Source organism: Perissodus microlepis, chromosome 5 (genome assembly GCF_051167445.1).
Source record: "Perissodus microlepis isolate ML-2025 ecotype Zambia chromosome 5, ASM5116744v1, whole genome shotgun sequence".
Classification (NCBI taxonomy): Eukaryota; Metazoa; Chordata; class Actinopteri; order Cichliformes; family Cichlidae; genus Perissodus; species Perissodus microlepis.
The window spans coordinates 16,529,614-16,545,592 of record NC_140465.1 but is presented as its reverse complement, the minus strand read 5'-3'; the positions used below and the strand labels follow the sequence as shown (position 1 = coordinate 16,545,592).

At 39.6% G+C, this 15,979-nt stretch overlaps 1 protein-coding gene across 1 annotated transcript; it reads left to right on the top strand.

Moving 5' to 3' along the window:
• The first annotated feature begins 132 nt into the window (after nt 1-132).
• Nucleotides 133-15,598, top strand: espl1 (extra spindle pole bodies like 1, separase). Its single transcript, XM_084928296.1, has 32 exons — nt 133-316; nt 460-548; nt 713-1,015; nt 1,110-1,862; nt 1,981-2,082; nt 2,736-2,847; nt 3,140-3,267; nt 3,490-3,683; nt 3,820-4,062; nt 4,222-4,366; nt 4,874-5,033; nt 5,155-5,294; nt 6,021-6,155; nt 6,243-6,356; nt 6,483-6,657; nt 6,791-6,928; nt 7,018-7,174; nt 7,360-7,469; nt 7,695-8,839; nt 8,934-9,327; nt 9,572-9,703; nt 10,020-10,233; nt 10,321-10,514; nt 10,710-10,837; nt 11,381-11,503; nt 11,688-11,837; nt 11,936-12,103; nt 12,257-12,361; nt 12,548-12,663; nt 12,747-12,830; nt 13,638-13,802; nt 15,256-15,598. The coding sequence occupies exons 2-32, from the start codon at nt 468-470 to the stop codon at nt 15,455-15,457; spliced, it is 6,510 nt and encodes a 2,169-aa protein (XP_084784422.1). The 5' UTR covers nt 133-316; nt 460-467; the 3' UTR covers nt 15,458-15,598.
• The last annotated feature ends 381 nt before the right edge of the window (nt 15,599-15,979 follow it).

Sequence of the window (15,979 nt, the reverse complement as noted above, 5' to 3'; positions counted from 1 at the left end):
TGTGATTTCTGCATTTTCCCGGCTAATGTACGAGTTATATGCAGTGAGACTCAATAAAACTACGGTACCCATAATTCATTCTGTTTCCGGCTAAAACGGATGTGTTGTCGGATTGGTCTTCAACGATCTTTTAAAAACAGTGAGCGGCGGAGTAAATTCTGTGAGAGGAAAGCGGCGGACATTGATAGTAATTTTTTAACGTACACTATTAAAAACAACATTACACTATTGTGGAAATGTTGCTTATTGCGGGCAGCTAAAAACTTGTTTATCTACCGTACGCACAAAAAACATTTTTAAAGACGTCGACCTTCAAGTAAGTCGCAGTAACTGTTCTCGGTTAAAAGTCTGTTATAGCGTCATAGTGTATTGACGTTGTTGCTAACGCTAACTAGGCTAGCCACTGTGTTGAAGTTTAAGTTATCTTTTATTTACTCTTGGCTAACGTGTTTTCCACAGCTGTCGTCATGAAGTGTTTAAAGGTGGACGAATACATCAAGCGGACTGCTTCCGTGAGAGAAACGGAACTTTTATTCCACGAACTCGAGGTTGGGACCAGTTTATTAAGAAGAATGCTTATTAACTTTAGAATTCACGTTAAATTGCTAGTCTCACGCAAGCTGTTAATGTACCTATATTAATCCATTATTAATTGCCTCTACGTTCTCGATTTGAAAGCTGGATTTATTTATGTATGGTCTTTATTTTGCAGAATTATGTAAAGGGTAAGCCCGGGCTTCAGGGTCGCACACTGTGTGACCGGATCATCAGAGCTTGTAACCATCAACTTGGAGTTGGAGGCCTTGACTTGGAGCACATCGGTCAGTTGGTGAAGCTGATGGAGCTTTCTCTTCATGGCTATGACATCTTTGCAGCACTTGTGCCTCAGAGCAACCCCTTATACATGGAAAAGATTGTTTTCCATATTGTCAAAAAGCTAAGCAGCATAGAAGTTCACACTCTGTGCAGCCACATAGCTGGACTACTTTACAGTCGTCTTTCTAAAGCCCAACAGGTATGCGTTGCTTTCTCTACAAGAGTGTCTTGTGAAGTATGTCTGACATTGAGTTGAAAAATTAATACTTTAACAAGATTTGTATTTTCTGTAGGATGAAGAAGACTACTGTGTTCTTGTGAGGAGCTGTTTTTCCGTGCTGTGGAACGGACTATCTGCTGCCAAAGACAAGAAAATCTTAAATCCTCAAGACAAACTGTGCTGCCAGATGCAGGCTTTGAGCTTTCTTTTGCTTTTGGACACTGAAAATGCAACTCCATCTCTGCCTAAAGCTGTCGTATACATTGAAGATATCATCACTGATTTTGAGAGTAGCTGTGGAGTGATGACAAAGGAGGATACCTCCATTCTTCTACAGGAAATGAACACACTTTTTAACACATGTTGGACTGGTGATCAAGACTCTGACGGGGATGGCTCAAAGCAGCGTGCAGCATCACGTTTTTACGTGCTTTCTGAAATGGTGCTGATTATATTGAAGGTGCTGTGTAAGGCTGGCCACCACAGGCTGGCCTCCTCCTTCCTGAGTGAAATTGAGAGAAAGGCCTCAGAGTTTCTTAGCTGTCAGTGTACAGCAGTGGTGCTTGCCAAATGGGGAGTAATGATTCATTCAACAGTGAAAGCAGGTGATGAGGCTCGCCAGGCTTTAACAGAGTGTGCTAGGGCCGTGAGATCAGTCTCTGGTAACCTGGGTGACAGAGAAGGTCATGCACTTCTGGAAGGGTGCAGCTTTGTTGTGTGGGCTGTCGACAGTGGGTATGACAAGGGTTTAAGTGGACCGGTGCTACTGGCTTTGTTTTCTTTTTTTGAGGAACACCAAGAGTGCGTAATGAGGATACTAAACAAGGTTAGCATTGCCTCTGACGAGTCAAAATAGGTTGAAGTTTGGAAGAACTGACCTTTTTCCTGATTATAAGTGCTTTTTTTTATTATTATTATTATTATTATTACATTTATTTTTTCAGAACTTGTCATGCCAGGCCGAGTGCAGCAGACTACAGAAGTCACTTTGCTTCAGTATTTACAAAGGCTTTGAGTTTGCCTATGAGAGCATGCTTGCATCTGAGGTAAGTAGGGATGGATAGAGTGACAACATAACATTGTTTTGATTATGTTTTTCAAGGAAAGTAACAAAACTAAGACCCAACTAGATATTTTCTCTTATAATTACATTGTGCTGTTAATAACTTTCTTTTGCTCTTCTTCTTTTACTGTTGTTGTTTTGTTGTTGTTGATTTTGTTTTTTAATTTAGCAAAGAAGAAAGAGGAAAAAAAATATGTACTTTGTCTGCCAATACTTATACCAGTATGCAGTTAGAGCTGTGGGGATTAGAACCACTGCAGGAGGGGCATGGATGACCAGGGAAAAATATAGAATGATTTTGATCCTTTTTTTTTTTTTTTTTTTTTTTAATTTTTCTCTTAAACTGAACTTGGAAAGTTCTTGCTTTATAGCTTCTTTTTAAAAAAAAAACCCAAAACATTTTGGTAAACAAATTCAAAAAGAGAAAGCCGCTTGTTAACCACTGTTATAGATAATAGAATTGCTCTGGTTTATTACTGTTTGAGTTGTGCACATACAGTCAAAAGTGTTTCTGTAGATGATGATGGTGTTGGCAAAACTGAAAAATCATATATTTCTGTGTGTTTTTTGTTGTTTTTTTTTTTTCAGTTCTGATTGTACTTGGTTTAACTGTTGGTTGTGATTTGTTGTACGTAGCTGGAGGACAGTGACACACTGGAAAGAGTGCTGCTCTACTGCCAAGCCACAGCTGGACTGATGATGACAGAACTGCATAAACTGTCTAGTGAAAACCTTGTCATCAAAGCAGGTGATTTTCTGTTATTAATGTTGTCAGTTCACTTGAAATGAAATTATATGAAAGGGTTCCTTAAATTATACCATACTTTAGATAGAAGGCTTTTTCCTGATGCGCATAAATGAAACGTCAAGTAACAAAACTGCTTTTAAAGAATATAATTACATGAAAGTTTTGTTGACTTTCTTTTGTCTCTAGCTCAAATAAGAAATACCATGAGGTAAATAGTTCAGTTTATTTGGTCAGGGTTTTTGTGACTTTTTTTTTTTTTTTTTTTGTCATTTTGTGTTCATGTGTCTTCTAGTAATTGCTGTGAGCAACTTGGCTTGTGGGTTGTACAACAGACGTCTCTATGACAAAGCCTTTATCCTAGTTGAAATCCTCTGCAAGGATCTGTGCAAAAATTGCCCTGCCTCTCTCTCTGTGGATAGGGTAAGTGTTCTTTAATGATTTCTTATAATCTTATATCTCTGGTCATATTTTGTAGTGAGGCACAGCTAGGGGGAAATTTGGGGGTTTATGACTAACATTGGTATGCAGACGGCAGCAGTTGGTTTACAAATGAAACCAACATAACGTATGGGAAATTTATTATATTTGCTAAATATTTGGAGTACTTTCTTTAAAAAGTCTGTTTTTATGGTTTGTGATCAGTTGAGCCGGCCCTTCATGTTGGCTGTGCAAACTTCACGGCGGACTGGGCAGTATGATCGAGCTCTGGACTGGGTGATCCTGTGGCTGAAGGCTTTAGGGGACAAAATCACTGCTCACATGACTGAACCTGTATCGCTGTGGGTGAAAACAAAGACTGATGCAGCGTGTAATTCTGAAGAAGACATTAGGCTCAGGTACCAACAAGGACTAATGAAGTGACTTTTATTGTATGCTTGTCTTAGATTTGTCTTTTCTAACAATATTAAATGAGTAGAATATTGATTTAAAAAAAGATAAATGCTTGTTTTGTGTTGGCCATTTCTTGAGCAGGACGTTGCGTGACGGTTTTGGTCCTGATGTACCTGATGAGAATGTAATGCTGCGCCTTTTGGAGGAAGAGCTTAGTGCTTACAAGGAGATGCCAGGAGATACAGCCCAGGAACGGTACAACACTCTGTGTGATCTGTTGGATATCTGTCACGAGGAGAGTTCCCATATACATCTGCGGGCTGTTTACCTCTGTGAAATGGCCAAAGTTGTGTGCTTCCAGGATTTCAGTGAACAGACTGACTGGTAAGAACTTTTTTTTGCACCAGTTCTAGTGAACTCTGGTCCTTGAGAGACAAAACACATTCTTTAGTGTACCACCAAACTGTGTACTTGGGTTATCACCATCTATGGAAAGTAAATGTTTTCTCTGTGCTCATTATGTTATATTATTTGTGTACACAGCTCAGCAGTGGATTTTATTCACGAAGCTCTACGACTTCTTGATGAAGAACCAGAGACTCCAGAGAATGCAGACAAACTGAAGGATGACAAAGCCCATGCTTTGCTATGGCTTTACATCTGCACTCTGGAGAAGAACCTTCAGGAGGTGAGCGCTGTGTCATCAATCATCTGCTTGTTTTTGTGGATTGCTGTTGTTTGTTTGCACAAAGGTGTGAGAAGGAGTAAAACTGAAAGTGTAAAGTCCAGTTTGCATAGTGGAAGCCATGAGAGGTTATTTAGAGGTCCCTATTCAAATGAATGGGAAGAGAGACATATATTTAAATTTTAAGGGAACTGTGTATGGAATCAGCAGTTGAGTCCAGTAAAGACCAGACATCAAAGTCTGATGACTTTGTCCCGAAATACTTTTTAAAAGCTTTATACTCTGCATGTGCACGTGCACAGTTTCATGATATGTTTCACGAACATAAGTGGCTAAGCTGTTTCCCAGTTCAGCAGTCGATTGGCTCTTTAGAGAAGGACAGCAGCCATATTAGCTTGCCTCCTCGTTTTATATAATGTTTCTGGTGTTAGTTTGATACTTCTTATTTGTTTGGATTAATTGTTGATTGTTTCTTTTCTTTTTTTCTTCTTCTTCCTTTTTTTTAACCAGGCCATTGATAGTGACAGAAAAAGGAAAGAGCTGCGTGAGCAGACACAGTGTGTGACCAATTCCATAGGAAACAATGATTTTGATTATGAAGACAAGCAGAAAACACAGGACAGTATTCCGGTTTATGAAGGGCTGCATTTCAACCTGACTGCAGAGCACAGTAAGAAAATTTTTTTTTTTTCCCGTCAGTCAAATCTAAACTGATTATTGTTTGTTACTGGATATGTTTGTGTGATATTTACAGTCCTCTCTTTTTTTTTTTCTTTTTTTTTTGTCTTCAGAGTTGTGTCAGCCGTTGGAAAGTGCTTTAGATATTTGGACCACTATTTTTCAGAGTGAAACCCTGCCTTCTGTCAGACAGCCAAAAGAGACGTGTCGCTCCATTGGTGTGACTGCATCACTGTTCAGACTCATGGGAAAGGTAACGGCACAGGATGTGTAAAATGTTTTCTTTATGCTCCATTTTGCTAATATCAGTCATTCTAGAAGCACATTTTGCCACTTGGTAACTACTTTCAAACACTCTTTGGCACTTTAACACTTATCAGAATCAACTGTATTGTCACTTGGATACAAGTATGATGTATATCTACCAGTCAAATTTTATTAAACCGCATTAAAAAGAAAAAGTCTCTCTATGCATTTAACTTTGGGGGGTTTTTTTTGTTTTGTTTTTTTGTTTTGTACAAATAGATTCTGAGCTCTTATATAACCATGAAATGTAAATTTTAAGTTTGTCATTGAGATCATTTTAATGAATTGCTGAACCTTTTAAAGCTGGATTTAGATACAGTAAAACCAAACAATGAAAAATTAATTGGTTGAACATGTTTTTTTTTTTTTTTTTTTATTTGAAGCTGCACTGCAAGTAATGGTATGTTTGTTGTGTTGCAAGAATATTCACTGACCATGTTGGGCTGTTAATCCAGTTTTTCATTAAAATTGCAGTTTTTGTTTCCAGCAAGTTATCTAAACACCAATTCCATCCACTTAAAAAAAAAAAAAAGGAAAAAAAAGAAGAAGACATGATTGAATCCTTTTGTGTGTTAAATAATAATTATGTTAAATAGTTATGATCTCAAACTTTACCAGAATAAGTGTATGGCCAGAGAGATTTCTTGTAACTGTTTTGTTTTCTGTTGTTTAGCCTCTCCAGGCTTTGAAGGCTCTCCAGATTTTGACGGACTTCTCAAGGAAACTGGCTGATAACGAGGCCTGTGCCAGCTCGCTCATTCATTCAGCCAGTATTCTTCTTGATTTGGGCTCCACAGAACTGGCGCAGGTAATGCATGCTGTTTAGTAACCTTTCTTACTTTATATGCTTTCGTTTAATAAGAGGCAAAATCCAAATGCACCATATTGTTTTTAGACACAGCTAGACCAAGTGGAATCAGTTCTCCCAAGTAACACAGCAGAGGGATCTTCATCCTTGTCCTTACTGGCAATCCTGGTGAAAGCTCAGTGCCATTACAACAATGGGCAGGTATGTAGCATTCTTCACATTAATCCACTGATTTTGATTTTCCTAAAACATATTATTCTTGCAAGTTATCATTGTTGGCGGGGTTTTGTCTTTTAATTGCCCTTCTTGCTTTTGCTCCCATTTCAGATTGACTGTGGACTTCGCTGCCTTATTGAAGTGCTGAAGGAACTAAAGAAGCAGCAGAAACAGTCAAAAAGCTGGTACTTGCTGCGTGCACGGACTCTGCAAACATGCGCTGCTTTTTTGAGCATAGATGCAGCTCTGCTTCCCCAAGTTCAGAAAAATCTTATAATGGAACAAGGTTAGAAGCACTTGCAACTCTTTCTTGAGCCAGATGGCCTTGTGTGTTTTTAATTTTGCATTGTTAGAATATGGCGAAGAAGTTTTCACCTATAGTATAATCAGGTAAGGAGCTTTGTGTATGTATCTCTTAGGTATAAGTACTTCAGATGGTGCCCTGTACGAGAGCCTAAAGCTTCTTTGCAGCCTTTTGGTCACTTTGGTAGGAAAGGGCCTCTATGGGACTACCACCAGCAGCAACAGTAGCACAAACGTGGCTTTTATCAACCAGGGTATGTTTGTCCCTCATTCTGAAAGTCATTGGTGCTTGTTTTGCGTCTTGTAACTGTCTTCCTATTCCCTTCTTATCCCCTATGAGCAGGAGATAACCTGGCACTTAAGTGGCAGCTGCTTGCAGAACTGCTAAACTGTTCTAAGAAGATGGTGTCTGTGAGGAGCAACTGTGGGGCCATTAATGACGCCAGACTACAGTGTCTAGAAGCCTTGAAACTGGCCATAAAACTTCAAACACTCAGCCAGTATGTACATGTACATGGTAGTGTGTTAAAATGCAGTTTTATGAGATATTTGTCTATATGCTTGTCTACATTGGTGATGTTAATGTATTGAAGTGACATTTTTATTGTGGCTTGTTTTTTTACACTGAGCACAGTAAATTATGAATTCCTGTTAACAGTGTTTTATTTTGTTGTTTGTTTTGTAGATGTTCCGAGTTGCTGGTGATGAAAGCAGAGTTGGAGCTGATGCAGGGAGAAAAAGATGAAAGTAGAACTGATTTGGACATCGTCAGAAACCTTCTGGAGCGCTCCACAGGTCTGTAAATGTATAGCTCCAACACATGGGGCCAGATGTTAGTTTAATAGTGTTGACTTCCAATAAAAGGTAATGATATGATCACAACTGAAATGTTGCTTTTCATGTTATTGAGTCACAATAGACAATGAGACTGGACTTACCAGAGGCCACGTGAAATTATAAAATATGTTGCAAGGTTGTTGTTTTGTTTTGTAACTTTTTTTTTCTTTTGTTTTCCCAAAGATTTTTCTGATCAGGTGCAGAGGGCTGAAGTGAAAATCAAGCCAAGGAAAGGTCGTCCTGTCCAGAGACCTCAGTCTCCTCTTCCAACCATAGAGGATGATCTCAAGGACATCTTGAGCACCAGGTGGACCTCCAAAGAGCCTATAGTGAAGGATCTGTCCGGCTCTCCACCTCTCAAAGCCCTGCCTCACCGCTGGCTGTCGTCACTGACCCATGAACCTGAATGTCAGTGCCCTTGCTGCTCCGAACCCTGTCTAGGTCGTGCCACTGCTCGCTGGGCAGCTGCACAAGCTGATCTGCTTCTTCAGCTGGATCCGAATGACACCAGTGTCAGCTCCAAACTTCAATGGGCAACATTATCCCGCTCTAAGACTGTTACTGCCAAACTTGGAGTAAAATTGGCTAAACTCTTCCCTCTGTACGATACTGGCAAGCATATTTCTAAACCCTCCCTAATGCAGGATATAGTTGGCCGTGTTTATCTGCACATGGCTTTGTCTGGGGTAGATCCGAGCCTTACCAAGGTCTGTGCTATATGGAAAATACTGGAAGCTGGGTTAGCTTTTGTTGAGTCTACACCTTCTCCAATGCTAAGGCCTGTGAGAGCAGGCCTAATGACAGCCAAAGCCATTGCATCCCTGATAAGCTTGGCTGCCAAAAACGAATGCACTCCTGAGGAGCTCTTCTCAAAAGCTTGGACTTGGAATATGCCGAAAGAGGGCAAAGACCTGAAATCAGAACAGAAAACTGATCCTCCTGCATCTGTACTGAAAAAATCTAAAGACGTCATTAAAAACTCAGTTACTGCTGATCCAAAAAAGGAGACAAAGAAGACCAGGTCTGTCAAACCTAAGATTCGAGTCACAAGCTCCTCAACCAAAGAAAAGAGTCAGGTTCCTATCACACCAGTAACTGTAAAGTCTTATCCTTTTGTTAAAGAGCTCAGCTCTTATGACTTCAACACAGCGGTACCTACTTTGGCCCTTACTCCTGTACAGAAGGTAAGATGCCCTGCTTCAGTGCAGAAACCATCAAGGACTGCTCCTAAGCTACAGTTTCATGTGTATGAAGAGTTGTCTCCAGTTCAAGGCAAAGCTCAGCCTGTGCCTGCTGCTCCTAAACGAACAAAGAAATCCCGTTTCAAGGTAAGCATCTAATGATGTGAGGTTTTATTATTTCATGATGTGCACTCCAATTTTATGCAAAAATAAGAAATATGTCTTTAAATTTTAATTATAGGTGGAATTTAGTGATGAAAGCGACTCAGAGGCTAATGCGCAGGCAGAGCCCAAAGTAAAAGCTGAAGCTTCTAAGACACGAACAACTGCTAGGAGAGCTGGCCACAATACCAAAACAACCCCAGATGCACCTGCAGAGAAGATTCCCCCCAAGAGGCAGGTTAGAGGGAAAAAAAGCACCGTGGTTCCTCGTGCTGCTTCTTCTGAGGACGAGACATTGGTCTGCCGGCCTGGTTCAACAAGAAGAACCAGAAAACAAGTTTCTGCAGATGCTGTGGAGGAACCAGACACAATGAGGACCATTGAGGAGGAAACTCCAGAAATTCTGGACATGAGCATTGAACAACTTAGGACATCAGATGCTGAGGACAATTCAGCTGCAAGTAAAGATAACAGTATGTATTTTGTGCACATTTTGGAACATCTACATGTCAGTCATTCACATGTATTGCTGTTTTGTTTTTAAATTACATCAGTGAATTCAGATTACAGAGAAGTTTCTCCCTAACTCTCTTGTCAGCAAAGTGCGTAGTTCTAGTTTTCACAACATTTACTTGAGGAACAAATATCCGCAAGAAAATACAAATATCCATAGTGGTCACTATAGTCTCTAACAGAATATCTTGACTGTTTCTCTAGACGTGGATTTTGAGGTGCTGCGGAGGGATATGTGTGGTAATCTGGAGAGAGATGAGCTGTTTGTTCTCAGAAGCAGAGGTCATCTGAGAGAGAATGCACAAATCCACCTCTCTCATGCAGACAGCAGGCCAGGTGAGCCAAAATCAGATGATGCAGTATTAATAATGGACTGGATTTATACTTGTATCTTATGATTGGGTGCCAGCAAAAGGAAAACAATGTAAAATGAGTTAAAGTACTATAAAGGAAGGGTTGCTTTATAAAGTAAAACAAGGGCTATGATACCTCGACTGTAAACCAGATTTGTATGTTAACACGGTTTTTAAGTTTTAAAACGTAATTATCTGATCCATAGTGTCAAAGAAGGGCCGCAACAATAGAAAAATAAACATGGAAGTAATAGATGTGGAGTTCCTAATGAAGTTTCATCCTTAACATCTTTTTTCAGACAATCTCACTTTGGAGGATGTTCAGTCATTGCTCCGTTCAGCGTGGTTGACTCTTCAGCACTTCCCCCCTCCCACTCTTTATCCGACCCTGTGTGCTCTTTTGGCCTTGACCACGGGACAGCAAAACTCTATAACCACAGCAATGCTGCATAGCCATTCTGTGGGCATCACAAGTCGGCATCGCACAATCAGGCATATAGCCAGTTGTCTCAAGTAAGCACCTGTAATATGAAGTGTCAATTTATGATTTTCCACTCATGACATTCTGTTTTCTGACACCTGTCATTTCTATTGTAATAGAAAGCTGAAAAAGGCTTCCAGTGAGCTCGAGGACAAGATGCATACTCTGAGTCTGAATGAGCTCACTCAGACTGTGTGTGAACAGAGGCTGACTCAGATGGAGAACATCTTTTCATTCCCAACAGCTGACCCCTCGACTTTTCCAGAGACCCACAGCCAAGAGTTTATCCAACAAATCCAGCACCTTCCTTCAGGTAGAATAATACTTTCTTTGATTTCTCTTGCTACCCTGACAGCAGTGAGCGTCTTCTATTTTAGCATCCATAGCCCAACTATGTCAGAATCTTTAGCATTTGAAAGGCTAAGCTAAGTAAAAGCAGAATTTGCATTATCAATGTGACCTAAATAACATCATTTGACAGTTTCTCTGTCTATACTTTCTGTTTTAGGAGTGACTGCATGTGTGATGTCTGTAATGGGAGTCAAACCAGGAGAATTGGGCAACAGCATCATGCTGACACGTCTGGAGAAAAGTTCTGCTCCTGTCACAGTTTATATTGACACATCTAAACAAAAGGTGAAGGTTTTCAGCAGACTGTTGATCTATTTTCTTCCGTTAAAGCAAATACATTTACAATTAATGCAAAATGAAAATGTAAACCAACATAGTTTTTACCTCTCAGCCATAAAAAGACTGACGGGGTATTACCACCCAACTTTGTGAACACGATAACATGAACAAGGAGACGTAGGATTTTTATACCATAAGTGTATCTATTAAAAATCTCAGACAACTTTGAGTCTCGTCAACGTCAGAGGTCAAATTTTCTGAAAATCTTGTGAATGCAATAGCTTAAGAAAGAAGTCACCTAGGATTTTCAAATTCATAGCATAGGTGCATCTACTAGGGAGCTTAAATCTAGAAACAATCAAGTAAGGGAATTTTATTACTGTCATAATCTAACGCCTGAATTTAAATACTTTGTTTGGTTCTGTGACTTCATGCCTCAGCCGTGACACTCAACAGCAGCAACCCCGGTGCTTTGTCCAGCTTTGTTTATAAGACCTTTAAATCATATTTTTAACAGATAATGACTAACTTTGACTTTCTGTTGTGCAGCACCCCATTAGCCAGTTAGTCCAGGAGATGGATAGTATTCTGGTCGAGCAGAAGGTTGTGAGCTGTGTGTCTGAGAAAGCCAAGTGGTGGGAGGGCCGCAGGACTCTCGACTCTCGAGTTGAGGTAAGTATTACAGATAAATGACGTTGCTGGACTTCATAGTGCCTGCATTATTCACGTACTTTGATTTTGTTAAACAGTCATTTAGACCAAAAAGTGTCATAGAAACAAAATTTCTATGAGCAATGTGAATTGCTGTTTTAGAGCGTTCTTTTAAAGTGGAAACATTTTGCTATCTCACCTTCAGCAACTCTTGAAGGACATGGAGAGGTTGCTTGGATGCTGGAGAACCTTCCTTCTACCCCTTTCACTGGATGCGGAACTTTCCAAACAGACCCAACACCTTTACAAGGCATTATCTGCAAGGGGAGTGCCAGTGCAAGAAGAGATGTTGAAGGTGGTGTTTTTTTGTTTGTTTTTGTTTTATTTCTATGGATCTTTAACATCAGGTTCTAATCAATTATTCTGACCACTAATGCCTCTGACTTGTCTTAGGTTCTGCTTTCTGCATCTCCTGTGCTATCTGAAGACGATTTGAAAAGATTCACTCTAGGAGTTTCTCCACAGTGGGACACTGAGTGTGATCAGCTTCTTCACACTGCTGTGTCCCAGCTCTTACAGAGGGATGAGCCCCGAAATCATGTGGTTCTAATCCTTGACAAGGTTGGTTTCATCATCTCTGTGAAATACTGAATTCACTTTTATAGCTAATGCAGGCATGTGTGTCACTACGAGTTGAAAAGCATCACTGCAATGTGTCACTTGTGAGAAGACAAAGTATTTGCTGCTTATCAGCTTTTGTGCTTTTTGCTGCAGTACCTTCAGAAGTTGCCATGGGAGAGCATTCCCGTCTTAAAGTCTAGCTCTGTAAGTCGGATGCCTTCTCTGCACTCGCTGCTTGGACTGAGCATTCAAAAAGAGGTATGATTAAGTTCTATAACTGTCAGGTAGGACTCATACATGTTTAACATTCACACCTCTCATTAACTGCAATGCTAATAAAGACATTCCCATGCTGTCAAGGATTAATGCAAAGTGTCTGTATTGCTAATGAAATAGTTGATTTCAATAGTCACAATGTTATCATTATTTCAATCATTCTTTTAGACTGACTCCGAGTCTATTTTGAGGTGTGGTGTGGATGCAAAGAAAGTGTTTTATGTGCTCGATCCTGATGACAATTTAGGAAACTCCCAGGAGCGCTTCAAAGACTGGTTTTGCAGGTGAGACTGAAACATATCAGTAATTGAGCACAAGTCCATGCATAAATGTTTTTCATCAGTTCAGTTTTCTATTCTCATTAAAGTAAACCGGACTGGGAAGGAGTGTGTGGGGTTGCACCTGCCTTGGGCCAACTAGAAGAAGCTGTTGCTACAAAAGACGTCTACATGTGAGTTTCAGTTTTTCAAGTAAAAATTAACTACAGATTCAAATCCCTTTATTGTTTGAACATTTTTCTCTCTTCAAGATTCACTTTAAAATTTAAAAAAAAAAGGTCTACCTTAAAAACACATCAAAACCAATAATGTCAACCTGAATGAACTACATATATATACATACTTGTAAAAATTAACTCTGTAAGCAGACCACTAAGCACTGTGATGGACTCCAAGGCACTTCATCACTTGGGTAATACTCTCATCTTGGCAGCATCATGCTATTGGTGTACCTGTCAGGGCTTAAGGGAAAGAGGTTGGGGTGAGAGTTTATCTATTAGTAAAAATAATTCAGCCACGGCCTTGTTGGAGTAGCTTGAGGACAAGTCTGCCTGTGTCTGAGTTACCCAGACAAAGAACGAGTCGTTAGACGTTTTTATATCGTCATCCGATATATATCGTTATATCGAACAGCCCTATGTAGAGATGTGTACAAAAAGACCCAAAGCTTAATGTGCTACTTTGAGGGCCTTCTGGAGATAAGTAAGGGTCAGTGTGCAGAAAGTGAAGGTGTCTGGATGGTGACCCTGAGCTTTACTGTAGATGGTTCACACTGGGACTGATTTCTTAATCAAAAATAAAACTTTCTCTTTGTCAAACATATAATAGTCATACTATTTTACATAATTAGGGCTTGTTTTTCGTAACATTCAGTTCTGTCATCAGATTTCCATCCATCTTTTTTTTACCTTGTATTTCTATTTTTTTTCTGTTCATTTTGTGAGTTTCACTTTTTTAAATCTATCTCTCCATGATTTTAGTTATGTGGGCCATGGAGCAGGAGCCCGATTCCTGGACAGCCAGGCTGTTCTCAAACGGCCACTGAGGGCAGCATCTCTGCTGTTTGGCTGCAGCAGCGGAGCCCTGGCTGTCCGGGGACAGCAGGAAGGAAATGGCATTGTGCTAAATTACATCATAGCAGGCTGGTAAGATATCTTTGCACTTTCATTCATGTGCAGCTGAATGAAAACTGGATAACGTGATCATATGAAATGCACAGCATTTCCTTTTGATGGCAGAAGCAGTTATAATAGCTGATGTGAAACATTTTCATTGTATGCATTTATTTTTAACTTGTGCACTACAAACAAAGCACTTATGATTACAACCTAAAAACAAAAATTTAAATAAAGAAAAATAAACATAAATATTTTTTTTAATATTGCTGTTGCAGATTTAATTGCAATTTTTTTTTTTTTAAACAAACTGTTGTTAACAGAAGGAATATTTGGGAATCTTATGTACAGGGTGGGCCATTTATATGGATACACCGTAATAAAACTGGAATGGTTGGTGATATTAAAGTCCTGTTTGTGGCACATTAGTATATGTGAGGGGGCAAACTCCTCAAGATGGGTGGTGACCATGGTAGCCATTTAGAAGTCGGCCATCTTGGATACAACTTTTGTTTTTTCAGTAGGAAGAGGGCCATGTGACACATCAAAGTTATTGGTAATGTCACAAGAAAAACAATGGTGTGCTTGGTGTCAACGTTTTTTTTGTTTTTTTTATACAGTAATTACATAAACAAACACAATTGTGTCTGAGAGTCAAATTGAGTCACTTATATCCAGTGAACTGTTCAAGTTTGTCAGAAAACTGCATACTGACTTTATTTAAGGGATAATTTTAAGGCAATATAAGGCCTATTTTGTAAACTGACAGAAATCACTTTAATAAAGAACAGTGGTCCCTAAATCTAAAAAATAGAATCTGTTGGATGTACATTTTTTTGTTTTTATAAATACAGGTAAAATAATATCTTGTTTCAACCAAAATCTATTTTGAGTGCAGTTCCTCCTCAGCTGCTTGCTTTGGCTTCACATAACAAGTTAATCCATTTATACTTCTCCCACTCTTCACACACTGATAGCAACACCGCAGGAGAAATGCCAGCACAGGCATCCAGTATCCGTAGTTTCAGGTGCTGCACATCTCGTATCTTCACACCATAGACAATTGCCTTCAGATGACCCCAAAGATAAAAGTCTAAGGGGGTCAGATCGGGAGACCTTGGGGGCCATTCAACTGGTTTTGTTTTGCCCATTCTGCAAATTCGGTGCGCCGATCTGGGTCACCCTCGTTGAGATGCTGCAGTAGCTGGAGTTTGTAAGGGTGCCATTTGTGAGTAGCTAATATCCACCGAAGGGATGTTCGACTTCTAAGTGGCCACCATGGTCACCACCCATCTTGAGGAGTTTGCCCCCTCACATATACTAATGTGCCACAAACAGGACTTTAATATCACCAACCATTCCCATTTTATTACGGTGTATCTATATAAATGGCCCACCCTGTAGAGTATCTAGTTTGTAACATGTCTTATGGTCATCATCCTTTTGATTTTTTTTTTTTTTTTTTGTTGTTTGCTTGTTTTAGCCCATTCATCTTGGGAAATCTCTGGGATGTCACAGATCGGGATATTGATCGCTTCACCAAGGCCTTGTTAGAGTCGTGGTTTTCTGCTGGCTCCGGGGCACCGCTCCTCGACTTCATGGGGTCGTCTCGGCAGGCCACTCACTTGAAATATCTGATAGGCTCTGCGCCCGTGGTATACGGCCTGCCAGTGCACTTATCATAGGGAGCCGCTGAGGTTAAATCCTTTTTTTGGTGTGTGTGGTTTTTTTTTGTTTTGTTTTGTTTTGTTTTTTAATGCATTTTGAGTATAACATTATAAAAATAATGTTATATAACCATTGTTTTGATTTTTTTTTTTTTTTTTTGTGTGTGTGTGTGTGTGTGTGTCAATATGTTTTAAATAACTTAGGATTTTTATTTTATTTTATTTTTTAAATTCATCATTAATGTATAGAATGAACTCCTTTTTAAAATATAATAAATGTTTTTTCACACAAAATCTGTCGGTGCCCTGTTAAGTATGTAAAGACATGAAGCCCAGATCTGTCTCCACAATTATCAGATCTCAATCTCTGGGAGTTGGTTGACCAGGATGTGCAGCAGACACAAATCTGCAGCAACTCTGTGATTCTTTCATGTTTAAATGGAATAACATTTCTGAGGAATGTTTCCAGCACCTTGTTGAATCTATGCCACGAAGAATGAAGGCAGTTCTGAAGGAAAAAGAGGGTCCAACCCAGTACTA

What these genes read in the sequence shown, in the direction of transcription:
- espl1 (XM_084928296.1), top strand. Translation starts at nt 468, where the DNA reads ATGAAGTGTTTAAAGGTGGACGAATACATCAAGCGGACTGCTTCCGTG. An exon ending in GTCTTTCTAAAGCCCAACAG is followed by an intron (nt 1,016 to 1,109) that starts GTATGCGTTGCT and finishes TATTTTCTGTAG; the next exon opens with GATGAAGAAGACTACTGTGT. An exon ending in GCCATTACAACAATGGGCAG is followed by an intron (nt 6,357 to 6,482) that starts GTATGTAGCATT and finishes CTCCCATTTCAG; the next exon opens with ATTGACTGTGGACTTCGCTG.